This window comes from Fusarium subglutinans (assembly GCF_013396075.1).
Source record: "Fusarium subglutinans strain NRRL 66333 chromosome Unknown NRRL66333_c0000194, whole genome shotgun sequence".
NCBI lineage: Eukaryota > Fungi > Ascomycota > Sordariomycetes > Hypocreales > Nectriaceae > Fusarium > Fusarium subglutinans.
The window spans coordinates 49,114-76,243 of NW_023502257.1; the positions used below are offsets into that span (position 1 = coordinate 49,114).

General features: G+C 49.2%; 12 protein-coding genes across 12 annotated transcripts; 5 read left to right on the forward strand and 7 right to left on the reverse strand.

Moving 5' to 3' along the window:
- Positions 1–293: 293 nt before the first annotated feature.
- Positions 294–622, reverse strand: FSUBG_10877 (uncharacterized protein; the record flags this gene model as incomplete). The annotated part of the gene is made up of 2 exons (XM_036675500.1): positions 294–506; positions 566–622. 2 exons carry the CDS (start codon positions 620–622, stop codon positions 294–296), a joined length of 270 nt encoding a protein of 89 aa, XP_036533642.1.
- A 1,707-nt stretch (positions 623–2,329) lies between these two features.
- FSUBG_10878 (phenylalanyl-tRNA synthetase alpha chain) lies at positions 2,330–3,930 on the reverse strand (the record flags this gene model as incomplete). Its single annotated transcript, XM_036675501.1, has 2 exons — positions 2,330–3,469; positions 3,535–3,930. The coding sequence occupies 2 exons, from the start codon at positions 3,928–3,930 to the stop codon at positions 2,330–2,332; spliced, it is 1,536 nt and encodes a 511-aa protein (XP_036533643.1).
- A 556-nt stretch (positions 3,931–4,486) lies between these two features.
- FSUBG_10879 (DUF1746-domain protein) lies at positions 4,487–5,613 on the forward strand (the record flags this gene model as incomplete). Its single annotated transcript, XM_036675502.1, has 2 exons — positions 4,487–4,767; positions 4,827–5,613. 2 exons carry the CDS (start codon positions 4,487–4,489, stop codon positions 5,611–5,613), a joined length of 1,068 nt encoding a protein of 355 aa, XP_036533644.1.
- Positions 5,614–5,685: 72 nt separating this feature from the next.
- Positions 5,686–6,900, reverse strand: FSUBG_10880 (18S rRNA biogenesis RCL1; the record flags this gene model as incomplete). The annotated part of the gene is made up of 1 exon (XM_036675504.1): positions 5,686–6,900. The coding sequence occupies one exon, from the start codon at positions 6,898–6,900 to the stop codon at positions 5,686–5,688; it is 1,215 nt and encodes a 404-aa protein (XP_036533645.1).
- A 296-nt stretch (positions 6,901–7,196) lies between these two features.
- Positions 7,197–9,622, forward strand: FSUBG_10881 (uncharacterized protein; the record flags this gene model as incomplete). The annotated part of the gene is made up of 2 exons (XM_036675505.1): positions 7,197–7,225; positions 7,273–9,622. 2 exons carry the CDS (start codon positions 7,197–7,199, stop codon positions 9,620–9,622), a joined length of 2,379 nt encoding a protein of 792 aa, XP_036533646.1.
- A 488-nt stretch (positions 9,623–10,110) lies between these two features.
- FSUBG_10882 (TAF(II) complex (TBP-associated complex) component) lies at positions 10,111–10,861 on the reverse strand (the record flags this gene model as incomplete). Its single annotated transcript, XM_036675506.1, has 2 exons — positions 10,111–10,439; positions 10,495–10,861. 2 exons carry the CDS (start codon positions 10,859–10,861, stop codon positions 10,111–10,113), a joined length of 696 nt encoding a protein of 231 aa, XP_036533647.1.
- Positions 10,862–11,765: 904 nt separating this feature from the next.
- FSUBG_10883 (secreted dipeptidyl-peptidase V precursor) lies at positions 11,766–14,142 on the reverse strand (the record flags this gene model as incomplete). The annotated part of the gene is made up of 6 exons (XM_036675507.1): positions 11,766–11,891; positions 11,945–12,061; positions 12,111–12,313; positions 12,361–13,718; positions 13,774–13,976; positions 14,038–14,142. 6 exons carry the CDS (start codon positions 14,140–14,142, stop codon positions 11,766–11,768), a joined length of 2,112 nt encoding a protein of 703 aa, XP_036533648.1.
- An 837-nt stretch (positions 14,143–14,979) lies between these two features.
- On the reverse strand, positions 14,980–15,583 carry FSUBG_10884 (chromatin modification EAF6; the record flags this gene model as incomplete). Its single annotated transcript, XM_036675508.1, has 3 exons — positions 14,980–15,198; positions 15,257–15,451; positions 15,509–15,583. The coding sequence occupies 3 exons, from the start codon at positions 15,581–15,583 to the stop codon at positions 14,980–14,982; spliced, it is 489 nt and encodes a 162-aa protein (XP_036533649.1).
- Positions 15,584–16,460: 877 nt separating this feature from the next.
- Positions 16,461–17,903, reverse strand: FSUBG_10885 (serine arginine repetitive matrix 1; the record flags this gene model as incomplete). The annotated part of the gene is made up of 4 exons (XM_036675509.1): positions 16,461–17,387; positions 17,441–17,605; positions 17,655–17,745; positions 17,800–17,903. 4 exons carry the CDS (start codon positions 17,901–17,903, stop codon positions 16,461–16,463), a joined length of 1,287 nt encoding a protein of 428 aa, XP_036533650.1.
- A 364-nt stretch (positions 17,904–18,267) lies between these two features.
- FSUBG_10886 (26S proteasome non-ATPase regulatory subunit 9) lies at positions 18,268–19,111 on the forward strand (the record flags this gene model as incomplete). Its single annotated transcript, XM_036675510.1, has 4 exons — positions 18,268–18,420; positions 18,472–18,544; positions 18,594–18,928; positions 18,983–19,111. 4 exons carry the CDS (start codon positions 18,268–18,270, stop codon positions 19,109–19,111), a joined length of 690 nt encoding a protein of 229 aa, XP_036533651.1.
- A 1,797-nt stretch (positions 19,112–20,908) lies between these two features.
- Positions 20,909–21,861, forward strand: FSUBG_10887 (GTP-binding protein nuclear GSP1 Ran; the record flags this gene model as incomplete). The annotated part of the gene is made up of 5 exons (XM_036675511.1): positions 20,909–20,971; positions 21,112–21,204; positions 21,256–21,409; positions 21,462–21,667; positions 21,727–21,861. 5 exons carry the CDS (start codon positions 20,909–20,911, stop codon positions 21,859–21,861), a joined length of 651 nt encoding a protein of 216 aa, XP_036533652.1.
- Positions 21,862–24,990: 3,129 nt separating this feature from the next.
- FSUBG_10888 (LIM homeobox) lies at positions 24,991–26,992 on the forward strand (the record flags this gene model as incomplete). The annotated part of the gene is made up of 4 exons (XM_036675512.1): positions 24,991–25,178; positions 25,266–25,377; positions 25,490–25,971; positions 26,020–26,992. 4 exons carry the CDS (start codon positions 24,991–24,993, stop codon positions 26,990–26,992), a joined length of 1,755 nt encoding a protein of 584 aa, XP_036533653.1.
- Between the last annotated feature and the right edge of the window lie 138 nt (positions 26,993–27,130).

Below are 27,130 nucleotides of genomic sequence, written 5' to 3' on the forward strand. Positions count from 1 at the left end.
AGCAGGGATGCTTTCGATTTGGTCAATGATATGAGTTCTCACAATATATAGAGCTTTCTATCTTATACTTGCAATCACGAAAAATTCTTCAGATAGTAGGAATTCAAAACGTTGGATAACATCATTCCATTTTGTTAAGCTATTCCTAAGTCTGAACTGGCTTCGCATCTTCATAGCTTAATCATTAATCGCAAACAAAACAATACTCGTGGGCCTAAACACCCTGCAATTCGCCAATCATGATACTAATATTACAGTGCCAGTGCTTTCAAGTTGTCGTCTTCTCGTTTAGTTTATTTAGCAGCGTTCTTGCCGAAGTTGCTGTGACAGTTGTCAATATCAAAGACGTGTGTTGAGGTGATGATAGTGACGTACTTGTGGAAGAACTGGCTGAACAAGCCACCCTTTGCTTGTTGGTCTGACATACTCGCACGACGGGCGGCGTTGGCATCGCCGGCTCGCTTCTGTTCGTTGAGGCTGGCGAAGGCTGGCATGAAGCCTGAGCTCTGGTGATTGTTGTGTTAGTAAGTTGATATTAACAAATGAGGTGTAAGCTGGAACTCACTCGGCGACGGCCGCTGACGTTGCCAGTAGGAGCAGTCTGAGGAGCACCGGAGTCCATGGTATCGGGTAGTTGGAGTGATTGAGGTGAGTACTGGGTTGTTGATTGGTGGATTGATGGATTTGGATATATATCCTTCGTTATTATGGTCTGACAGTAGTGGTTGGGGTGTAGTGTAGGTAGTTTGACAGAGAAGAAGATTGGGCTAAATGGAGGGGAGCAGATGGGTTTATATCTTGTGAGAGGAGGAGATCAGGCCAGTTCACGCCGATCCATGGACCTTTCCTCTCTTGTTGCAGCAAAAGGGAAGAGCGAGTGCTACTCTGTCTGAGCTAGGGATGCCTCGACCAAGCCAGGGCTTGATCTCGCGTGCCACGGGAGGGAAGTCAATCACCCATCACCACTGTAGAGCAGCAAGCGAACTGGCCAATAGATGCGTCGATGCATAAGCTTTTGCCGGACATCCCATTCAAACGTGCCAACCATCCTTTTTGGAGCATAGCCAACCAGGCCATGACCAAGGTGGCGTCCCTATCGCCTCTGTTTTGCTGTCTGTGACAGTTCCCATGGGGAGCCATTATGGCCAACCAGCACGTCGCGATCGTCAGATACTGGAAAAACTGTCTTACGAATCTGATGGAAAATTGCGAGGGGGACGAAACCGTGAAACGATGGGCATATCGCTTATGAACAGTGAGCATCATGACTCTTCGATCCCTTAACTAAGACCGCCGATCCCTCCTACAATCCAAACGCGGAGAACCTGGGAGGTCTTGTCAATACCTCAAAGCAGAGCTGAGAGAGGTCACACCACCCATCAACTTGGCAGGGGAATCACAGCCGCCAGTAACTTTACGCGGGGAAGGACGCCACAGGCGTTTACTGTCCCCAGGCCGCAACCGACGTAACTATCATGCATATACCAATGCTTGCTTGCAGGCAGCGTTGCATTTTACAAAGTTCATGAGGATCAATTGCCCACTCTGAGCTGCTCGTTTGCTTCCTCAAGACGCGGGGCAATATGATGCTCTGGGAAGTACACAATCACAAGGTGCGGGCACATTCCCGATAGCCGTGATGAATAACAGACGTCAAAGTCGTCTCTAGATCTCAATGACGAGGTTTGAAGTGGATGCACCTGTTCTAGCCTGCAGACACGCGGGGCGGGGCTCAAGGGTCGTGGGGCCGATCTGTTCGGAGCCGTGGGGCCCAGGAGCCATCGAGAGACAAAGCTGACAAGGAAGATGCCGAAAGCGGGGGAACGCAGTACATAGCTGGACTTGCTACTTGCAGTCGTGGGTTATCATTCCTCGCCATCGATCATATGAACAAGAATCGAGCTCACAGACACTACTACCATCAGACACTTGGGACAATATCAACTGCCGAGAAACCTCAAAACAAGGGTCCAGCTGTCGTGTGCGTAATCACCGTCAACGATGTGAACTGCTTCATTACTTGTGGGGCACTATCTCTGAGACAAGCTTCACTGACGACACGACTCCTTCTTAAGCCTCGATTCCCGTCTCTAGTCAGGGTCTATCCTCATCAGCCATCATCTCTCGTCAGGGGACCCCTAATTTCAGATCCAGACGTACATATGTATCCTTGAACGGGGTTTCCCAATTTGTTTCTTATTTCGTCTAGTCATGAATCTACCAGCTGCACCGGGTCCTCTAGATGCCGCTCTCTAACACACCCAACACGCATCATACGTATCTTTCCTTTGTGCTTGTTTTTACCTAGTTCAGATCCATAGAAAACTTTTTACTCCTTCTCTAATCTCACCGCAGGGTTCCGCTCAATAAAGTTGAGATCGACCTTGTGGCCCAGCAGCTCTCGGATGTTAGAGATCTTGTACTTGATCATGGTCGGTCGCTCCAGGGACAGACCCCAGCCAAACACCCGCATGTCCTTTGGCAGACCCATGGGTTCCAGCATTTCAGGTCGGAACATGCCACTGTTTCCGATCTCCACCAGCTTGCCCAGACCCTCGTGATAACTGAAGATTTCCATACTGGGCTCGGTGTAAGGGTTGTAGGCCGGCTTGAACTTGAGGTTGGTGATGCCCATCTTGGCAAAGAAGACTTCCATGAACTCCATCAAACCACCAAGGGTAAGACCGTAGTCGGCGATAACACCCTCAACCTGATGGAATTCGGCCAAGTGGGTTGCGTCAACTGTCTCATTTCGAAAGACACGATCAATAGAGAAGTATCGCGCTGGAGGTGGGCGTCCATCAGGTCCCTTTTGCGCTGCTAGCTTGTAAAGCATAGCCGTTGAAATGGCAGTAGTGTGGGTCCGGAGCACCAGTCTCTTGGTCTCCTCGGCTGACCAAGGGTATCTGTAACCGATTGACCCAAACTTGCCATTCTGATGGACCTGCTTGATGTTCTCCCAATACTCCTCTGTGTTCTGTCCTTCCTCTGATCGTGGCGCGTCTCCCACCTTGGGGTCTGAGATGTAGAAGGTATCTTGAAGATCACGGGCTGGGTGCTGCTGGGGCACGAAGAGGGCATCGAAGTTCCAGAATCCAGTCTCGACAAACTTGTTGGTAGGCATCTCTTCGAAACCCATCTCGAAGAAAATCTGTCGGAATTCGTGTCGGACCTTGTTCAGGGGGTGAAGTGCGCCAGCATTCTGATCCGCGCCGAGAGCCTTGAAGTTATAGGGCTTGAAATTGGCAGTCTTCCATGATCCAGAAGCAATCATATCGGCTGTCAAGTCGGTCTCCTCCTTCTGAATTTCGAGGGCGAACTTGGGCCCCTTTTCAATCTTGAAGCTGATGACCTTTTGCATCTTGATGAGTTTTCGTTTTCGCAGATCGGTCAAGGTTTTGGGCTCGTGTGTCCGTGTCTCCTTGATCTTCTGTAGCTGCGCTCGGGTGACGTCTTCGATGGACTCAGCCTGTTACTCGAGGTTAGCTAACAGTTGAACCCAAATTCATATATGAACTTATAAGCTTGACATACAGTGGCTACCAGCTTGCCGTCGGCGCTCTTCTTAATCCATTTTTCTTTGAAAGCCTTGCCCTGTCCGACCTTGGTCACCGTCTTGTCGCCAATGGCCTTCTCAAGGTCCTGGATCGATAACCCCTCCACGGCGTTTCGAAGCGCCTCAAAAACACGCGCCTCATGACTACCATGCTCGGCAATTTGCTCCGCTTCGGGCTCAAGGATAGCCTCTTCCTTGTCAATTGTCTCGTATGTGATCATAGATCGTGAAGCCAGACGATCAAGCGCAGCCTTGATGTCCTGGAAGGCGATGGCGGGGAAAGCCTCTGAGGAGAGCAAGGGGCTTTTTTCCGACAGGGCCTGAAGGATCTGGGAAGTGAGATCCCCCGAAGGAGCGGAACTTGAAGTCGTCATGTCGGAGGATTTGGAGTTGTGAGGAGCCAAGAGAAAATGACAAGCTGGCTCTTCTTGACCTGTCGTTGTTCGTCTGAGTCACGGAGGGCAGAAATTATTTGGGCCGTTTCGCCCACCATAGCGGTCCGATGGCGGGGTACTACGATAGGTACTTGTGGGAAGGCATCTGTCCCGCCATAGTCGGGCCATACTTTTTTCCGGCCCGAGTACCAGAAGGAGGACCTACCTATTTCACAGACTGTGTCTACCGATGCACCTAAGCCCTGGGGGCTGTTACATGTAATCCCTGCAATCTTATCATGGCGCTTCAAGTCGCCTCATGTTGCAACAAGTCACTTCAATTCACGAGCCTGTTGTAGCCGATATCATACATTCCCATAGCGCCAGTCGAAACTGCATTGCTATACACACCTTGAATCTATTAGACAACTCTCTGCTGCGGCCATACACCTTTCACCACCACTTCATGAGCCACACGTGCTTCTCCTGAGCTGTCACCCTGCTCATGCAGAACTAGCTCCCCTTTAGATGCAGATGTAGATGACGATACTCGAGAATGAGCGATGATGCCTCGCCGAGCTCTACGGCGCCGAATGAAGCTTCCACGGCCGAACCAGTCAATGTTTCATCCGGCAGCCGTGTCACATGGAATCTACCACGCGAGCATTCGAGATCAGCTCGGTCGCGCGCCCAGTTGCACCCTCAGCGTCGCAAGAAGAAGAAAAGCAGGAAGAAGCGCAACCCTGGATTAGCAAGAAAGTTGGAATTTGTCACACATTTGCTCAGAAGTCTTGATACCCTGGTTTTCGCGGAGCTGAGTGGTCTGTACTATATGGAGTATGTTCGACTACTTGCGCATCTTTCCTGAACTTAGCTTACCAGTGATGCCCCTCTAGGTGCTCAATGTTTCGATTCATCCTAAGATCTGTTGGCCAGTACTTATATCTCACGCCGAAGGATGAATCATTTCCTTTCTTGATGCCTGCGAGTCCTATACACGTGTGTCTCGTTCTCATTCCCAACATCATCTGTATACTTCTGCATATTTTTGTTTCGCTGCCTGTCGGTCCTGACTACCACCGAGGCTATATGCACGGTGGCCTGGTCATCGACTTCATAGGGCAAAAGCCCCCTACTTCTCGCATTTACTATGTTATAGTAGATGTCATGATCCTCGCCGTTCAATGCCTAATGCTGACGGTCCATACTGAGCGGGAGAGACTACGGGTGACTCTTAAGACCTTTCGACCTATGGTACCTGACGTGGCTCAGGAGATGGGTCCTACCATAGAAGATCTGGATGCGGAAGAGCGAGGAGTATCAAGGGACATGCCCGGCTCATTACCAGCCGATGAGGAGGAAGGCATCGAGTTGCAACTCTTGCGACGCACCAGTACAACTGAGGAGGCGAACTCAACGTCGGGAGAATCAGAACCGTCGACTAGAGAGCCACCGATCGACGAACCAACACGGTCACATCTGTCTGATGTCCTGAGTTCCGGAAATGCGATAATCGGCGAATATCATGTCCTTCACTCACTTCACAATGCAGCGTTGAATATTGAGAGAACAGCCGCATATTCTCTCCGTACAATTAGCTATGGAGCAACTATGGCTTCCATTGAAGCGCGGAGACGAGGCCTCAATGTGCCAGCTCGAACAGTTCAGAACGATAGACAATGATATCAATTTAGCGCATTTGAATAATTTCCAAGGTCTAAAGTCGGAAAAACATAAATGTATTATTCTGTGCTTTTACGCTATCTTTCTTCCAACATTACCAACGCCAGTGCCTTTAACAGAAACAATGATATCATTCGTATCGTCCCCAACGTCCCTCAAACCCCAACTGCTTGCGCCAAATGTCTTCAGATCTCTCGCGAGGATAACCATCTCTTCGTTTGCGAGCACTTCCCTGCCGATTCTCAGACGACCAACATCCTCCGACCCCATAGCCATAAGCACAAGCATGGTCTTGGCTGAAACCTGGGTGGCACAGCCGCCTTGGGAGATGTTCTCCAGTAGCTGGAAAGCGCACTGCTTTCCAATGTCCTCAGGAACAATGCCGCCCTGGGGGGGGACGACTACGTCTGCAGAGTAGAGAATCCCAACAGCGCTTGACTCAGCGACCAGGCTCAAACCGAATCCTATTCCAAGCCGTCTCTTGCTTCCTGCCTTGTCACCAGTGGGTACAAGAGGTGCTTGGTCATACTGCGCAGCGATATGAATGTCGGAAACCAAAGGATTCAGGATCTCTCGTGCTGAGTGAATCATGCGGGCGTTATTGGAGGCAGATACTCCAGTACAGTATGCGACACCGCGAATGCGCTTTATCCGACCAGGGTTTCGGTTGAGATGCAGAGTCTTCGGTAGTCGCACTTGACTTGCGAATCGCAACTCCACACAGCCACCACCACCCTTTCCGCCGGGTCCAGCGCATGACCGTTGAAGTACCCTAAGCTCTATCCGCGCGGGAGGGATGCCAAACAGGGCAAAGAGAGGGAGGATGGCAGTTCGAAAAGAATCGACGGAGATATCTCCTGTCTCGGTGGACGATGTGATAACGCCAGGACCAGTGAATCGGACGTTCATGTGTGCCTTAGAAAAGGGTGCAAGTAAACAAAGAGGCATAAGGAAGTAGGTGACGCCGCGGGTATTGTTAACAGCGATGTTGTGCTCAATAACATCGCCGTCGGAAGCGCCAAAACCAGCGATAGTTCCGGTGATCAGGCCAGGATGATATGTTATGGTGGTACCGGTGTAAGAAATTTGCATGGAACTGCCATTGGTGACAGCCTCAAGCAGGCGCAAGAAGGAAATCTCATGGGGGGCAAGACCTGGATTCGTAGGCGATGTGCTTCGGATTTTGGAAATGTGGATAGGTCTGCCAGTCAGCGTCGAGAGAATTAGACGCTGGGTGAAGGATCGATGTCCTGTGAATCGGAGGAATTCTGGCGTGGAATTCGACATTTTGCTGCTGTTTTGGGGGTATCCTTGGAGTCGCAATATTTCAGCCCGCCGACGAGTGTTACCAAGCAAAAATTAATTTCTGCCACTCGAAAAACTTATCTATGCAGCCGAATGTAGAAGGCGGTGAGATTGACCTCCCCCAAACCACTTGTAAGTAGTAGATCCGTTCCTCAAATTCTTATCGATAACATTTGAAAAGGTTCAGCGTCAGTCTCGCCAAAGCTTCACCTTTACCCTGGGCCCTTATGTGTTGAGAATGGCGGGCCGACCGCTTTTACGCGAGCTAAGAAGCAGCAATGACACAATATGTCGATCTTGCCGGTTGGTAATTCGTCAAAGGCCGACACAACCACGAATAGCGGCATCATATAGCACCAAAGCCACTACACAGCGATCAATCGATGATGCCGTCACACAGAAGCCCAGCAGATTTGAGCTGCAGCAATACATCGACCGGATTAAATCTCTTCGAAATCCCAAGAAGGACGGAAACGAGTCATTTAGTGTGCGGTTCTTCGAGCAAGACAACAACAAGAGAATTGAACTTTCTGGAGAAGAAGCGTTCGGAGCATCACTGAACGAAGTCGATACATCAGGTCTCAAGGAAGCCCTTCTGGAAATCAAAGACGATATTGGCGGAAAGGACGAAAAAGAAGCTTTTCAGGATGTGGTCGATCAGCTGGGCCCCGAATGGCAGAACATGAAGACTGCAGATGACCTCGAGAGAATTATTGCCAAGCTGGACGCATATACAGCGACGATCGATAAGGAGATTGACAAAACTGGCGCAGACCTACCCAAAGAGCTGCTGGAGAGACTGGACTCAGAACTTCCAGGCTTGCCAGGATTTGGTAATCTGGGTTCTCGAATCACGTTACCTCAAATTCCAGAAAAGCCATGGACAATCAACCAACGCAAAAAGATCGCTCGCCTCAATACTGCATTATCGAAGACTGCCAGGGATCATCGCCGCGATGTCAAACTCACAGCAAAGACTGTGCAAGGGGTATTCAAGGCGTATCACTCAGCCAGACTGTCTCTAGCTCACGGCTGGAGTCATGTCCCCCTTGAAGTATGGGATCTGTTGTGGAAGATCTTCTCGGCCGATGAGTCTGTCAATATTCATCGCCTATCACATATTGCACTTCTCGCTCGAGACATGAGCGAGGCAAACGTGACTTTAAACCCTGCTCAGCAACTTCTGACAATTGAGGCGGTCTTTGTTGATGGATGGGAGTCCAAGGCAATCGAGAACTGGAGGAGATGTCTGAGCACCCTGGGGAACGAAAATGCCGAAACATTTCAAGAGTTCTGGGAACTTGGAGTGAGGATGTATTGCCGAACAGGTAATCTGGAAGAGGCACAGCGAGCCATCGACAAACTCGTCCAGAAGCAGTCCGACCCTCGCATTCTTATGCCTTTGATTAGGACATGGTCTGAGTTGGGCACGGAAGAGGCGCAGGGGAGGGCTTGGGTTGCATACCGTCAACTCCGCGAGCTTCTTGGAGACGGTATGAAGCTGGCTGACTATGATCAAGTCATATCATACTTCCTAACCACACATCAGACCGAGAATGCCTTATACGCCTTCGTTGACATGATGAGCGACGGCAAAATCGATTTGAAGAAGCAAAAATATATGCCATCAGTGGTCGCTAACAAATTCTTTTTTGGAAAGTGGCTGAAGAGGTTGATTGGTGCCGGCGATCTGAACGGAGCTCACAGCGTTGTGGACTTTATGCGTCAAAAAGGTATCGAGCCAGCTCCTATCCAGCTGAATGGTCTCATCGCAGCTTGGCAACGGGCCGGCGGTATTGAAGATCTTGAGAAGGCGGATCAAATGGCTTGGGGCATGATTGAGACTCGAATTCTGTTCGTCAAATCCCGAGGAAATGGCATCGATTTACAAAGCGAGCCTTTACAAAAGGACGACACTCTACCTCTACCACGAGCAACCTTGGAAACCTTCTCGCTATTGGCGGAGAACTACCGAGTGAGAGACTTGCACGATCGACTGCTGATGCTCTGGGAAGCTTTCGGAGAAGCGGATATGAAGGCTGACTCCTTCATCATCAATCAGCTCCTCGAGTCCTATATCCAAGCAGGACAATCGAATGAAGCTATGAACCTATACCTAACGCTCGTATCGGAAAAGGGCATCGAGCCTGACCCCTATACATTTAGTGCATTATGGAAGACGCTCGCCGTCAACCGCCTCCACGTTTCAGCTGGTTTTGTACCTGATCAGGCTGAGCCCACTCGTGCCATGTTTGCCGAGACTGTCAAGTTTCGACATGTTTTCCAACCCGATGGCATGGATGGTCAGCTCGCACGTAAGATCCTACATACTTTCCGTCGCATCAAGGATAATACAGGCTTTGTCGTCGCACTGTCGACTCTCCGCGATGCCTTCGGCTTCATACCTCCCGAAACGCTCGTTCTCGAGCTGATGTTGGAGACGACCAAGTTGCAATGGGATTCGCCGACCCATCGACGCCGTCTCATGACTGCCAAGCGAGATCTTGATCGTGGTCTTCTCTCATGGGCCGAGGGAGATGCTTCTCGTCTTGAGGGTCAGCGTCGTAGCGAAGCACTTTTTGAATATCTACAAAAGCGATATTGGCCCGCTGAAGGCGACGATGCTCTCAAGAGAAAAATGTTCAAGGAGGCTGCGGAGCAGATGGGAGTGTATGATGTGTTACGAAAAGGGACAAAGGAGTAAATTGCGACGCATTGATTGCCGGCGCTTAGATATACACTGATGTACTCAAATCATGTATAATAGCATAAAAGGGCTCGGCGATGCCCACTGTAACATTATATACTAGACATGCGCAGAAGCAGCATTTGTCAAGATTTATGATAGGAGATAGCATTGCATGAACAGATACATATTACTTTGCTTCTAAGAGAACAACGCGACGAATCATTCAGACTCGACAAGAAGAAATTATGAGATATAATTCTAAAAACGCTCGTATAAGTGCTCTGCATGTACACGTCTACTTGGTATTAAATCAGCCCAAATAAAGCAGCAAGAAACCCTGGCTAGAAAAAGCCCCTGAGACCAATGAGTTTCTTTTATTCCCTTTAGCTGAGTCGCCCTCCTCCCTGAAGAACTCCGTCGCTATGCAATTAACCAAGAACCAATCACTCTAACCACCGCTCCCATAGGCTGCCCGTCTCGCTTTATCCAGCCGCTGTCTTTCACTATGACAAGTCCATTGTATCCTGATCTATACGGTCGCCGACTGAACTTAGTCCTGAATCATCGTCACTAGCATGGCCGTTTTGTTGAGGTGCTTGCTGCTGTGGAGGCTGATCTTCGTCAGGCTGCTGTTCTTCGCCGGGCGCTGGGCTGCTCTGGGGCGAGGCACGGTTGGAGATCCATTCGGCGATGGTGGTCTCTGACCCTCCTTCGACTTGGATCTCGCCTGTGTCGTGGCCACGACCGAGTATGGTACCGTGGTACTTAGCGTCTTCGCCTGTTTTACTGTGTTTCTTTTTCAAAGCTGTGAAGCCACCGTCAGCTGTGCTTTCTGGAAGCCATCCGTAGGAACCAACCATTGAGATAATCTGTAGCATCCGTCTCACCGTCCCCACTACCGACGTCCATCATCTCCTTCATGCGCTGTCCCGCGAACCACGCTATAAACTCTTCAACTCCGCGCAAGTCCTCTTCGCCGCGCCACATCTCTTCGGTAGGTACGCGCTCTGGCATCAGCGCACCCGCGTCCTGAAGCGCCATCCGTATATCAGCGATTGTAAAGTCGGCGCTGTCGCCTTGATTGTGCATCGCATGCTGGGCAGTAGTCTGGCAGAGAAGCGACAGGTATCGGGCGGCAAGATCTGTCAGAGAGTCGAGGACCGCGGGGCGCGTAGAATGATACCCCGTTGAGCGTAAGATCTGGAGTATGGAGGGCCGGAGAAGCGCGTGGAATAGGGACGGCGGCGTCGTCATATTTGTCTGGCGACTGTTGTAGTTTCTATGTGTGAGAGTAAATTGGTGATTAGGTCACTGTGGTGCTCGGCTTGCGATCGTCAAAGGAATGCGTTCGTAAGTTGATAAGTTGCTGATTCGTCTCAGTATCGATGTCGCGGGAGCAAAGCTGGGCCGTCATCGGTATCTAAGGCTATGGCTTCACAGCGCATACCCGAACAATTTGCCTAGAATCTGCACAAAAGTTATTGAAGCTTGTTGCGATGAGCTTCTCCAAAGGTATGAAGTTGGCTCCTTCGGGGCAAGTGCAGATCAGAGCAGAGGTGCAAGAATAATAGGCGCGGCCTAACAATAAAAAGAGTGGGGCCTTTTCTATAGCACCCAGAGTACTCCGTAGGCACACGACTTACACCAACTTGGATGTTAGCTATGGCAACAATGGGTACCGCTGAGAGAAACCTCATAGAAGGTCTCAAAAGCCTTTCTCTCTACATTCTCTTCATTATATAATAGCTTTCACTATCTGAGAGAAAAGTAGAAGACTTGCCTGGGAATATAACATTGTCATTTTTTTTTATCTTACATACCTACCCAAGGTTGTCATCTATATTGATGATCAGGCTTGTGATTAGGGTCATGGTAAGTCCATCGCGAGCTTATGATCAAGCTTATGAGCAGCCCTGAGACACGCGTGTACCATTATTCACAGCCTCTGGTTATATGTAGGCTGCCATTGTGTCCGAGAGCCACAAGATACCACGAGGGGCTTCTTCTGATTACTGATTGATAAACCAATGAAATATATAATACGATTTCCTGTCATATCACGTTATGGCGCATTTCCAACCTGAGAGCTTACCAAAGTGTTCTCCGCCTCCTCCCCTGATATAATACCCTCATAACATTCTCAGTGGTACATATGTATTTATACAGTCATCCTCTCAGTCTGTTTCTCAAGCTTGGCCTCATCATCTGCTATGCCACTGTACTTGTTGATCCAATCCAGGACCTCTCTATGCCAAACGAGTGAGTTCTCCGGCTTCAGCACCCACTGCATCGATTATCAGCAAATAAACAAGATATACCAATCGTCTCACCACTCACATGATTCTCATCGGGGAACATGACGAGCTTGCTAGGCACTTCACGAGCCTGCAAGACATTGAACATGGCCAATCCTTCTGAGATGGGCAGTCGGTAGTCGAGTTCGTTATGAATGACCTAGAAAGGTGTGAGCATATTTCTTGTCGCCACCTGGTAACATGCTTACCAGCTGAGGGGTGGACCAATTGCCAGTATGCAGAGACGGATCCCACTTCTCATATCCAGCACGGTTCTCCCACAATGTTCCACCGAAATCATGCTCGGGGAAGAAGAGCTCTTCAGTCGACCATTGGTTTTGTGTTGAGAAAACGCCATCATGGCACACTAAAGCCTTAAACTTACGGCCCAAATCATGACCTTGAATCCAATCTGTCCTCGTGTCAGTATAACTCCAGCCTAAGAGCGTTTGGACTCACTAATCATGTATCCACCGTATGAGGCTCCCAGAGCAACAGCTCGATTAGTATCGACATAATCGACATGATTCTCGAGATACTCAAAGCACTTCACCAGATCTTCATACGGGGCACCTCCCCAGTGGTTGGCAATCGCATCAATATGAGCTTGCCCGTATCCAGTACTGCCAGTGGGGTTGGGGCACACAGCTATATAGCCCTGCTCAGCAAAGATGGCCGGGTTCCAACGAGTACTCCAATCATCTGTCCACGCTGATTGAGGGCCGCCATGTATTAGGAAAGCCAAGGGATACTTCTTGCTTTTGTCGAAGTGGGAAGGCAGCATCACAAGAGCGTGGTTATCATAGCCGGCAGATCCAGGAAACCAGATCTCGCTTGCTGAAGACGAGGAGAGACCGAATGTCTTGCCGTTCTTGGAACTGGTGGAGATTACTTTGACAACCTTAGTCTCCGGGTCCAGGACTCCGTAGCTCGAGCTCTCGATTCGTGACTTGGATGTAATGAAGAGAGAGTCACTGCCTCCCAGAGTGTGTGCCTCAACGACAGACCCTTCTTTGTGAATGGCCTCTGGAAGATCACGAGCTTTCAGAGTATCGGACGGCAACTTCCAAAGCATTGATCTCCCATGTTTCTCAGCCGCAACATACAGCTCAGTGTCGTCTTTTTTCCAAACAATCCAATCAGGCCTCAAATCCCAACCGCCCTCATCGTCGTCTGTCTGGTAAAACTCTTGAACATTACTTAAGTCGTCCACGTTGGGGATCAACAACAGTCTTGTCTTATCAGATTCATACTGCTGGTGCTTCATTCTAGCAAATACCAACTTCTTGCCATCATTGGAAAAAGTAGGTGCACTACTATAGCCGCGCAGTCGTCCAGTCTTGACGATCTGTGGCTGAGGAGGCTTGTCTGCCCAAGACCTGATGGGTACGTAGTACAGATCTGTCTTGGTGTTTCTCGCCGGGTTCAACTCTGGGTCCTTAGCAACGAAGGCGATTCCATTTTCTGAGATATCAAAGTCCCCTGCTCCACCAAAAGGAGGGACAGGTGAGCTCAGTTGCGTACTAGCCAAAAGGTTTGTGAGCCCATCCTTCTCAAACATCCATCTGTCGTTTGTCTTGGTGAGCACGCCGTACCAAAGCGAGTTCTGATTCTCGGTGTTCCAGGCATCCCAGTGGCGAACGAAAAGACCAGTATATATCTTGGCAGTTGTGTATGTCTTGGGCTCAGTTGCCTGCCAATACATGTTGCCCTTGGGTGTAGTCAATGCGGAGCAAATGAACGCAACCTTACCATCAGAAAGTGCTTTTGCCTTTGGGTTAGAGATGCTGCCTGCAAAAGATTTGATCAAGCGTGCCCTGGTACGTTTGTTAGCTTCCTGGAGACGGCATGTTGCCTTCAATAGATGCTCACTCGGAACCATCCAAGACATGCTGCTGGTAGAGAGATGAGCAGCCATTATCATTTGTTCGAATCAAAGCAATTTCTTTCTCTCCAATCCAAATAGGATCGCTAACATGAGCGTCCTCGGAAACGAGATGAGAAGAGTCATCTTTGATATTGAGAACACGGATCTGGAACGACTTGGAGTGGCTCTCGAATGAGTACGACGAGATCTGAGCATGTTAGCATGAGTTTGACACAACCAATTGAGGGCATTGCCAAGCTCCAACTCACAGTGTAGAGGACGAGCTCCCCAGTGGAGTTTGGGACTCCAGTTGAACGACGCGGGGCCGAAATCAGCACCTCAGGCGTGAACCGCGAAGCCTGCCTCGTCATCATAGAGACAGAGAGCGAGAGAATGCGGTGCTAGTAATTGGAGGTGATATGAAGGGGAATCAACCAAAGAAAGGACTCTGGGGGGTATTGAAGAGAGGAGAATCAAGAACCCCTGTGTCCAGTTGACACACTCATCATACAACCAGCCCAGGTATGCAGAACACCTATAAGTGCTAGTGCCATGGCTTCCCCCTCACGACTCCTCCATTCTCATGACCAGCCGCCCGCTCGGCCCCTCTCTTCCGGTGAATCCACTGCTCATGCTACCTTCCTTTATAATTAGTGCTACCTAACCTTCAAATCAAAAGTTCGCAATGATACTGGCCGGCGGAGAGTTCTACTTTACGGAGTAGGATGAAGGTAATCCGTTTACATGCATCTATAGAAATTGAAAGGATAATCAAGGTCTAATCTCACCGCAAACCCTGCGATTAGCCACAACCTTACCTGACAGACGTCACGTCGCTTCGATCTGATTCATGTCGAGGTGGGATAGCTTAAAATGATTTCAAGACATGACACACAACCTAAACATAAGCACCTATGTAACGACAAATGGGAGACGATACACTGAACTTGACTTCACCCGTAAGGCAATTGCCAGTAACGGGGGAACTGCTGTGAGTGGTACCTTGACGGTTCTCAAATGCTTAACAACCTCCCCTAAGAATGGCATATTTTCGTGCTAATTCCAGCCTCAACCTACCGTGATCTCAGTCCCAAGCCACCGTCTGTCTCAAGGGTGATCTATATTATGAATACTAACGCCATCCTGACCCCTACCGTTGAGTCCATTCCCTGTTAAACGCCCAATTCCATGAGTATATCTTTGTACATATGCTATTTGCGCTGTGCTCCAAAATTCGTTCGTTTCTTGCTCGTCGAAGTATCGTTTTCGCTGTCCTCATGCTCGACCGTTTTCTTCTTCGACTTGCTTGCGTTCTTAACCGCAGTCGAAGATGTCGGTGTCGGGTGATTCGAGGGTCCGTCTCTGAATGCAGCGGATAATGGTGTCGCGCCAGCTGGCGTCGAGCCTCCTGATCCAGGTGTAATACCCTCCTGCGAGAAGCATTATTAGCCTATCCCGTGTGATGTTGTAAATGATATTCATCCATACTAGGTTATTAGGTCGGTAGGAAAGGGACGATCGTGAAAAGACTCTGTTCTGCTCCATCGGACCAGCCTTTCGTCGCTGTGCTGCCGCGCCACTCATGCCCTTCATGTAGTTGTCGAAACCAGTGATGATGTTGCCGCTTGGTGTGCTGTCGAGGTATGCAGTCTCCTTCTGGGAGATGCTGTCTTCAACTTGTGTCTATGACAATATCAGCCGAGTTCAAATACAGTCTACACCCAGTGGGCCAGTGCGCACCAAGCGTTTCTCCAGCATTCTGCGCTTCTCGACCAGATCGCGAACCCGAGCTTGCGCCTTCTTGTACTCGGACATCGTCACTTGTCCAGTACCGGGTACAGCTCCGTTCGGTGCCTTTCTCTCAGCCATGCGCGTTGTTGTCTCAGCAGGTCGGCGTTAATGGGTTTCGACACTTGATGGATGGATGTCTTCGGCAAATGGGATAATGAATGGTCGCGTTTGAAAGCGAGGATACTGGTTAGGTTGCGATTAGATAATGCGAGGCGCTTAAAAGGAAGCGCGGGAGCCGCGTTAGACGCTTATGCATCTCGGTTAAAATGGATTTAACCACAAAACAACAACGAAAATGATCAAGGTTATAAATGAAGCAAAAATGAAATCCTGTGTATCGCAGGTGGCTGGAACTCTCCCGCCGGGAATTGAACCCGGGTCTCAAGCGTGACAAGCTTGCATACTGACCACTATACTACGGAAGAAGAATGCCCAGGTTGAACCTGGTGTAGTGAGTTCTGTGGTGGTGGAACTCGATACCCAGATTATATATCTGAGGCAGGGATTCGGAAGCACTCCGCTCTCCTGTCTCCGATGTGATCCAGATTGAACGCTTTCACTTGCTGGTTATAGGTGCTCGAACTTGATAAAAGCTTCAATTTATTTTGATAGTTATGTCCGTCCTTGGTCCTGTCGATATCCTACAAAGAAAGCTTTTATATAGGCTCCTGTTTTCCAAGGCCGTAAAGTCAGTAATTCCAAGCATGATTGTTATGCTCATGGCTCAAAAAGGGCTTGAAGAAATTGTTAGCTTAGGTTTCCCCAAAAGGCTACCTCGATCACTCTCATCCCTCGTCTTGTTGACGCAGATGTTGCAAGGAGCAAGGTCAAATCTTAGCGAACAAACCAAGCCAGTGATTGCGCCGGTCCAAGACACTATGGCCAACTGACCTCAGATACTTCATTCGGCCGGGACCTCTGCCTTGGGTTTGGCCGGCAGGGCACGAGATTCATCTTCAGAAATATCAGCTGAATTTTCTCGAATCCTTGATGGCGAAGAAGCTGAAGAACTATTTCGCCGTCTACCCTTAGGCGAATCTCTCTTCCTAGAGGGCTGCTGGCCACCACGTCCATGACTCGGTCGTCTTTTGGTCCTGCGATCCGGTGACGCGCTGCTGGAACGGCTACGACTGCGACTATAACTGTGACTTCGGCTTCGACTACGGGAGTCCGATGTCCGTTCAGATCGCGATGAGGAAATGTCTCTAGCCGGTCGTCTTCGACGAGTTACAGAGCGACTCCTTGACGAAGAGTAACGCCTGCGCTTTGGTGCGGGAGAATTTCGCTCCGAAGACAGAGATCGAGATGGACGAGCTGGCCGACCTCTCTCGGTACGCTTGTTTCCCCGAGCCCGATATGTATCTCCTCTGGGTGATCGCGACCTCTTGCGCGTGTCAATTTGTTCCCCAGGAGAGACAGGTCTTCGTCGTTGATTTGATTGATCAGTGCTTCGGGAGGCGCTGCGACTTCTTGAGCTCGGCCTAGGCGATGGCGATCCCGAACGTGATCGAGGGGGCGATTTGCGTCGGCCTTGGTCGGCGCGTCCACTACCACGTCTTCCTCGTGGAATGTAACTATCACGCCCATATGAATCCCTGGTATCACGGAAGCGAGGGCCAGGCGATCTTGATCGGCGACCTCCCCTCCTAAAACCCCCTCTGCCCCGGTTTTCGAAATCACGGTCACCTCGGCGCCCTTGCCAGGTATCTCCACGAGCAACAGCCCGGTCGCGGCGGTCGCGGTCTTTCAGATCGGCTACTTCGCGGTCACGGCGGTCCCAGTCGTCTCGTCTCTGTTTAGCAGTTTCTGCAGCGCGGTCTGCCTCAATCTAGATCATATTCCATTAGAAACAGAACTGTACAGGATTAGGGGTTGGCATACCTTCTCTTGGATGAGTTCCAGCTTCTTGGCCTCCAGGAGCTCCTTAGGGACGCCTTGGGGACTACTTTGGGCACTCAGCAATAACTTCCACAGGTCTTTGCAGAACACAGCTGTGTCCTTGTCGAGAAACCCTGTTAGTTGTATTTGCAGTGACTTGATATCCGGCTATTGTACATATCAGCATTCTGAACTTGTCGGGGCTCGGGAAACATACGTATCGCGGTCCTTCGATGAGATTGAAGACAAGTTCAATAACCACGTCATCTTCGCTTCCTAGGATATCGGAAATTTTGCTGGCGATCCATCTGAATGGAGGAGTTAGCACGTTGTAACACGAGGCCGGCAATCAGATCACGCACTTCTTCATGACTTGCAAATTGACCTTTTGCATGTCAACCTTCTGGCTAAACTCGGGGGGGAACCTGGTCGACTTCAAGAGCCGCGCATCTACCCCGGTGGCCATATTGGAGAAGTCGCAATAGCAGTTTGATGTCGTAGTATGAAGAGACGCGTTGCTGAGAAAAAGTTGCTAGGGAAGAAAAGTGACGTCGCCAGCACAAGCTCGGAGCCTCATGCAGAATGCCGGGTAGTGTATGTGCACGGACCAGTATTTTACGCACACAAGCACACCACCAAACAGGTCCCCTGCACTTCTTTTGTTGTAGGGAGGATATGCACTGAAGAGTCCTGAAAGCTCCCCGCCGTCTAAGCGGCGTCACCCTTCGCAGCCTGGGGCAAGACGTCTTCACATAGACCCTTTCTACCGACAACATACTAGGAAGCTCCCCGTCTCAGAAACTTTACTTTCATGTGTCTCAATTCCAACAATGGAAAATCTACACGCGCCGACAGTGCCCTCAGGGGAAACCACTGCTCCTGTCACGAATGGCGATGCGGGGCATCTAAGCTTTGCAGAGTTGCAGCGAAAGAAGGACGATATTGAGGCCGAACTCAAGGCTTTAGGAGGGGTGCTTGACTCGGTATTCGCGAGCTTTACGAGAAAAGTTGATAACGCTCTAACACAATTATAGCATGGGGTTGATATGAGCACTTCTCTCCTGACAAGCGATGGTTTCCCTCGGGCGGACATTGACGTTGCTCAAAGTATTTCAATATATCCAGATTTAAGATTCGACCACTGACAGCGTGACAGTCCGGACTACACGAGCTCGCATCATTCGACTGCGGAATGACTACACTGCTCTCATGACCCGGATTGAGAAATTCCTCCATGACCATTTCGCGAGTCTTGATGAGAATGAATCTGCACCAGTTGCAAGCTCAAGTAACTCACAGGGCATCTTGCCAGATTCAGTTTCTCTACCGTTAGACCCTCCTTTTGCCCGGATCAACACCGTAGCTGCAGGAAGCCCAGCAGAATCCGCCGGTCTGAAACCTGGAGATGAAATCCGGAACTTTGGTTATGTGAATCGAGCCAACCACGACAGCCTCAGAAAAGTGGCCGAGTGTGTCCAGGGCAACGAAGGTGTAAGTTTGTAATCCAATATAGTACACGAAAACCGCCAGTTGACAATATATTAGAACAACGTTTTCATCAGAGTGTCGAGGCCAGATGGTGTGGCCGAGCGGCAAGAGTTGCGACTGACCCTGACTCCAAGAAAGGACTGGGGTGGGCGAGGATTGTTGGGCTGCCATATTTTGCCTCTATAAGTCGAGTTGTCGTGAGAGCCATGATAAACCAGAAAGCCTATACCTAATCACTCCTGGCGAGGTAAATTGGTAGTTTTACTAGATCGAGGCGATTTATCTTAAGGCTTGTGCTTTGTTGACTCATATCCAGTTACTGGTGTGCTTTATATCCCAATCTGATGGCTGTCTTGTCTATGGCCTCAAACCTCGCCGCTATCTAGACACTTCTCATGATGTATATGAGTAGCGAAATCGCAACCTAATTTGCAATGACAAAAGTAGATCATACAGTACTATGTCTCATGCTGATATAACGAACCTTACTGATACATTGTGATTAAATGAACTCACACATGTGGTTCTCTACGTAATTCAGTAAATCCTTAGGTTAACTTATCGACTAGCAGCAGATGGTAGAGACTTCAGGACTTCGAACCGGAATAAATAAAAGGACAAAGATAACATACGTAGTGTATAATACAGCGCAGTTTTGGTCAGTTCAGCTAGCTTATTTGTTTCTCCTAACACAGGAGTCATCAGCCTTCTGACGACTTAGGGGTTATGTTATCATTCGACTGGAGCTACGGAAGGCAGCATGATTTGAGGAAATGTGTATTTGGTCAAACAAAGGCTACCTCACTGTTCATCCAAGCTACTAGTATATGGTCATTTTCACAATACCACGTATGTTAATCAAGGTACCTTACTTTTGTATGAGGTATGTATTCGTTGGTGCCAGCAGATTATTAGCAATGGCCTTTGTATTTGTTGTCTAGAAAACAGTCAAGGTGTGCTGGACACTCTCATGGAATCCGTATGTGGCCTCATGATAAGAGGTGGCCAACAGATACGGAAAGCTATGTGTCAGATGACAAGGTTCATTGATGACAGCCTGATTAAGGTAGTGATGAAGCAAGAAAGCTCGTAGGAAGAGTAAAAATGACCAATAGAAGCTGGTATTGCCCAGCACGAATTGGTACCTAAAGATGCCTAGAGCTTGCCTGGAATTGCTGACTAACAAATGATTTGGAGTGGGGTAGCCAGCCTGGGGAGGAAAGAAAACTCAGAACCTCGATCCTAAGTGACAAAAAGGTTTAGGTGATATAGCCTAAGCTTAGGATGACTTTTACTGTATTTATTTTGACACCCCATGTCAAGGTCCGTTGTTTTCTTGTCCCCTGAGGCCAGCTCACCCGATCCAGGATATCGGGGTGCAAGCATGGATCAAGGCCTGACTTACAAGCATTTGGATCACCTCACAAAGAAAAATGACGAACAAGCAAGGCACCTCTACCTTAGGCCAGCTCAGCACAGATCGAGCCAGCGAACAGGAAGACGTAGAAGACCGAATCGATTGGGCGTTGCCCAATGATAACACTGTATTGCTCCTAGGCGGTGACGGTAATGGCTGGTGATGGAAGGCCAGAAGGTGGATCACCCGCAGGCTGGAGGCACTGAATGGGCGGGTATCACGTGCAGCTTATCCACTCGAAGGTAGGTAGGGGCGACTGAATTTTTCGCTTGAGGTCCTTCCCTGCCCAGAGTCCCCCGCCGCTTTCAAAACATCAGGTCGACCTTGAAAGTTTGTCAATCAATCTTGGGTATACCCACATTGTCAACAACGGTTTTTTCAGGTATTTAGGATCCATTCCCTCAGTATCACTTCGCACCGACGTTCATCTCATTACATACCCCCTTCGATCGACCGTCTTGCGCTGTTGCCGACTGCTCAACAGAAGCTAACTCACGCCTCTCAGCACCCCGCTTGTTTACATCCTCTGCATCTGTCGCTACAACACCACAGACACAACCATCAAGATGGCTGAGCAGCAGACTCCTACCTTCAAGCTCGTGCTTGTCGGTGACGGTGGTACCGGAAAGGTGTGTAGGTTCATATGACGCAATATTTCTTTCGCGATGTTATCAACGACGTTCGAGCCCTACTCCGCCAAGTCGATTCTCGAGAGATATGAAGCGATCCCCATCACGCATTAACATCGACTAACCACCATGTGCGATAGACCACCTTCGTCAAGCGTCACTTGACTGGTGAATTTGAGAAGAAGTACATGGCCACCCTCGGTGTCGAGGTTCACCCTCTTGGCTTCACCACCGTAAGTCTCGCGACCCCACGTTGACCTCTGCGGGGCACTAATCCATCACAGAACTTCGGTCAGATTCAGTTCGATGTCTGGGATACCGCCGGTCAAGAGAAGTTTGGCGGTCTCCGTGATGGTTATTACATCAACGGCCAGTGCGGTATTATCATGTTCGATGTTACCTCCCGCATTACCTACAAGAACGTCCCCAACTGGCACCGTGAGTCCACCCCGCCCATGATATCATCAAACCCGCAATTAACATGTTCCAGGTGATCTCGTCCGAGTTTGCGAGAACATTCCCATCGTTCTCTGCGGTAACAAGGTCGATGTGAAGGAGCGCAAGGTCAAGGCCAAGACCATCACTTTCCATCGCAAGAAGAACCTCCAGTACTACGACATCTCTGCTAAGTCCAACTACAACTTCGAGAAGCCTTTCCTCTGGCTCGCCCGCAAGCTTGTCGGAAACCCTCAGCTTGTAAGATATATCCCACGATCTCTTGACACTTGAATCTACATGCTAATCAGATATGATAGGAGTTCGTTGCTGCTCCCGCTCTCGCTCCTCCCACTGCCCAAGTCGACGAGAAGCTCCTGGAGGAGTACCGCAAGGAGATGGACGAGGCCGCCGCCATGCCTCTGCCTGGTGAGCTTTCCGACGACGATCTGTAAATGACTCGTGTGGTTACGGAATACTTTTGTTGAGGAGGATGCTGCCAAACATCCAAGGAACGATGAATGGGCAGTATTTGAGGATGGCACATAGGCAGCCGAAATGACCATTTATGAGATACAGGGCGAAAGTCCTGCAGTTTACAGTAGCGTGATTATGGGGCGGCACAAAAGACAGGCCGTCATGCCTTTCTTGGGGCTCAAGGGACGGTACCACTGCAAAGAGCAGTGTCTTATTTAGTTTAGCTAGACTTCCTCCACCAAAAACAACGAATAGGGCCAAGTTTGCGTGGCTTGGCTAAGACAATAATCAATGGCCCTTTGATAGAATTCGCCGTGCAATTGTACACAAAGTGATCATGAAGAGATGCAGGACATGTTCAAAGAGGAGGATTCAGTTCCGAGCAACCCATAGTGAACAAGGTATTTAAATCGGTGGCTAGGTACAGTTAACGCTGACACCTATGTGACGATGAAGTTGGCATACCTACATATATGTGTAACCCCAGTTGTCGGAATTGTTAACCTACAGCTCTGCGTTTGTATGGAGGCGCTACGGTACTAGGTACTCAGCCTTCCTCACCACACCAAGCTGGCACTGTGGTGACACGACTTATGGAGGCTCAATTATCACCCTTGATTTGACAATTCTGAGCTTCTTACCCATCTTCTGCATGCAGCCTGCCGGTCTCTTCCATGGTAGCCGGGGAGCCTTGTAATAATCTCCAGCTGAAACGTGAGCAGAATTGCACACTGCTCGAGCAGTCACTGAGCATAGCTACGAGAATTCCTTGTGCTGGTAGAGTGTCCGAAAGAGGACTGGACTTTCATTGTCAAGCCACAAGATTTTGTCAAGCGCAAAAAGAGACGCTATGCCAAAGATCATGGTTATTGTCCGGCTTGAGAAGATCGCATCAACATTGTTGGCCTTTAGGTTGTGGTGATATTTATCCGAATATGCCAGTGAGCTGAGCTTAAACGTTGGTATCTGTAGATCACGACACAACCTATGATTACCTACCATTTTTGTGATCGAATGTAGGTATTCAAAATCAAAGGCTCCATGTGGAGATGTGTTCAATCTTTAATTCGTTATCGACATCGGCACATAATGTGTAGGCGTGAAATCCCTGGTAAGGAAACTGGGTTACCTTAGTACCTAAAGTAGTACGTTGTGAGAAGTAGATCTGATCGTACTGGCCAATAACATCAACAGCAGCTCTCTGTGAACGCTGATTCGTAAGATCAGATTGATAACACAATAAACACCGGTAAACCCTCTAACCCCAAAGGTCATCAAAGTTACCGTACTAGCCGACCGTTGATACTGTGACATAGGTAGTTGCCGGTGTTGCAGAATAAAACGTGATAGTAGAGGATCTTGGTGAACATGTGAATCAAGTCTTGCGGGTGGTACTAACTTGAACCCTTATTGCAAAGGAGGAATTTGGATTCCAAGGCCAACTTAAATACGCAAAGTTTTCCGAAGCGCGTCTTAATACCTACCTACTGACATAGATGCTCTGTTTGTGTTTTTTTTTGTTGATGCAGTAGCCCGGATGTGAGACGCGTTTAGAGGACCCATCAAAACAATACGAAACATTGGAGCCATGAATGGATCCATAACTCTAGCCGTTATACGAGAGACTGAGGTGGGCATCGAAGTGTTAAGTAATCGATATCACAAAGATGGTGGCTTTGGAGATCTCCAACCTCGATGATGGGCGATGGAACGTAGATGATATAAGAGGTTTACCTCAAAAGTAACAATTACAAGGATCCAGCTGATGAAAGAATGAACTCGAGATTAAGCTTGGCAGTGTGTTTGTTTATTTAGGTTAAGTTCCTATTTAAAACGGATGGATGGCGGGCATGACACCCCTGCGTGCTGGCGCATGCAGCCACTTAATGAAACAGGGGTGTTCAATTGACCACGAGATGGTCCCCAGGATCGCTAATACCACTTGTTAATTGACTACGTGGGGCACCATGGTAACTGAGAAACAAGGGAATGGAAAAAGATTGATGAGACTACGTAATATGGGATTTTGTCTCTTTTACATCGCCCATAAGAGGACTAAAATGCAATCGGAAACATGTGCCCAACTGGTGTCTGAATGCATTCGCATGCATAATCTATGCAACGGGATGACTAGCTGCATATCGACCAGAAAGGTTGCTTGAAGAAAAACTAACAGCGAACTTGCTTGCGTGGCTTTAATAGTTATGCTCTACCCTTCTTTTCCAAGTTCAAACGGGACAGAAAGAAATAGAGTTATACCTAGCATTTCACGCGTTGTGATTGTCCTGTAGCGCGCGTCTTTTTATGTTATTGCGGGGTGGTGCAAAAGGAAAGGGGAAACAGTGCTTCATATCCAGACTACTTAACGTAAGGGGACGAGTCAGATTTTCTCGCATCTGGCCGATAAACATTTGTTATGTATCTGGAATAAGACATGTTATATGAAAAGCTTAAATAATCAAGACACGATGAGACACGCTCTTGATACCGCGTTTTTTTGACACCTGGGCTATTAAAAAAAGACAAGGCGGGAAAGCTAATCTAAAAGAACATAATGTAGATCTAGAAAGGTCGGTAGGGGAGGTTGGTTTTTTGTTATTGCTGGGTTCTTGTCATCCATGTACGGTGCAGGTGGCCGCCAGCTGTTAGCATCTTAGGAGCCACACGCGGTGGATGGATACGTAAATTGACAGGGGTGCGCGTTTACCATACAAGGTTTACGCGGAGGCACAAGCGCCAAAAGCCTCCAAGACAAATGGGGTTTCCTTACAGAGTCCAGAGGGGACTCCACTCAAGGGCCTAGGTACGAAGGGACGACTTTCATCCTAGGCGGGCCGCCTCGTTTTAGCAGCACGCCTGCCAACATCAAGACAACCTCGTTTTTCTTCTTTCTCTTCTTCACTTGTCATCTTCATCATTATCTCAGAAAGCTTTCAGACCATCAGGTCTGATTTCGCTCCAATCTTGCAGGCTGATCTCTAAGTTGATATCTCCCGATTGTTGTTGTTTCTTCTCCAGAAGACGAACCTGGCGTCTCTCTGACCGGGCGGTAATGCGTCTGAATCCTCAATAAGGCCATCTCCATTACCCTCCTCTCTACCGCAATCATGGCCGACTCTACTAAAGCTCCTTCTTTCGCCGCTACGCCCGATAAACACGCTCCTCCGGCCCCGCGTTTTCACGACATCGCTGTCACACCCCAGAGTCTCCCTCCTCTCGCCGATGCATCAACCAATTCAGCCGTATCTGCAACTGATTCAGAGAAGCATCCCAAGGGGAAGAGGAAACGGACAACGTATGTTGATCTACCCTGCATTTCAATTCTGGCTGCAGCGACGTATTGGAAGGACTGAGCTAATTTTGAATTGATGGCGTTGTGCAGGGCGAAAGACAAAATGGTTCTGGAAGAAGCATACAGCAGTAACCCTAAGCCCGATAAACAGGCGCGCCTGGACATTGTCCAGCGCGTATCGTTAAGCGAGAAGGAAGTTCAGGTATGGCATTGATAACATTACATTTGCTGTTTGATCCTGTCATTGGCATGACGACCTACCACGCGTCTTCCCATGGGGTTTGAAATTACCAAACTAACATAATCCCCTCCAGATCTGGTTTCAAAATCGAAGACAGAATGACCGTAGGAAATCTCGCCCTCTGTCACCGGGAGAAGTTGCTGCTCTTCATCATGGAATTATGCATCCCTCAACTTTCGACCCAATTACACACACTACAACTCCAAGCAAACCCGAACGTCCATTTCCAGTGTCCGAAAGTTCTATATCTCGATTTGGAGATCCCATTTCTGTGCCCCCTCGACACTTCGACCGGACACCCTCCATGCCACGATATCACTCAGACCTTGTGAATAGCACTCCAATCACCCTTGGCCATGATAGTTTTCGCTACTATTCTGACGCCACTCCTAACCGCATCGATCCTACTCTTCCACACGAAGCTCGAGATGTATCCCATTCTTTGTCAAGCTCTATATCTAGTAATGTTGGCTACCTGTCCAACCGGTGGAATGCTGGAGCCACTTCATTCTCTACACCAGCTGCTTTTACCCGCAGCGGTGACGATTCATTCAGGTATGCCGCACACGATTATACTCGGTGTGCCTTCACTAATCAAAGTAGATTTGATACGTTCCCTCCGTCCTCATGCGCTTCTGATCGTGTCATTGCCACCCCTCTCTCCCAAAGCCAGCCCAAGGTTCACCTTTCTACATCCTTAGACGGAAAGGCAGAGTTAGTCTCCAACCAAGGCTCTCCTTCACGTGAATTACCCCCTCGACCATCCTCCACAACGCCATACTTGCCTGAGGAGCGACAGCGTGGTCTGCAACGAGGCCTGCAACGTAGTAGCAGCGCTGTTACTCTCCCTCCCCTGTCGGAACTCACTAGCAGTTTACCTCCTAGTCTTGTGCGAGGTCGGTCTCGTGATGTGCATGCCTGGGAAAAATGTGCGGACGCTGAGAATCGTGATGAGCTGACAGCGCAGGCCGAGTACGAGTCGAACGGATCGGCGGCTGCAGCTATTAACATTCTTCGTTCCACGAGCGGGATTCTTCAACCAAGTAACGCCAAACGCAACGCTCCCATGACAAGGCCCCAACGACCTCACCAGGCAAAGAAGGCAAAGCTGGATCCTACTGGGTCAAGTATTTCACGACTAGACGCGGACTTGGACGAAAGGGAAAAGGCTGACAGGGAGCATGGCAAGGTGAAGGTTTCGATGTTGGTCTCTCCGACAGGTGGTGACTCGGATAAGGAGAACTTGAGCCCTGACGAGGAGACCAGTTCGCCAGATCCTTACCACCGTCGACCTCTGCCACCTGCCCCCAAATATGTCGGCGATAATCCTCGACGAGTTGGCCGAGCCCTGCAGGAGCAAAAGAGCCCAAACCTTCTCGCAAACCGTGCAAACATGGCGCCCACACGACCACGTTCCATCGTCAAGGAAGGATTGGAGATTTTCCAGGACAGAATGAAACCAGTGCTGTCTTCCAGGGAACAAGATATGGTTCGAGGTTCCATCAGTCCTAGTAAAAAGCCCGATATGGACTGCGTGGCAGGTCTTCTTTCTCTCAGCCAAGGAGCTTGGAGGTGAACAGAGAATAAAAGAAAAAGCTCTATCTGTAGATGACAGGGAATGGAATTCCGGGAAAGAGCGAAATGACCTTGACATAGCCTAGGTTGACTATTATCGTTTCCTCTTCCGTGGCAGATAAGGAATCACTTTCTTGCT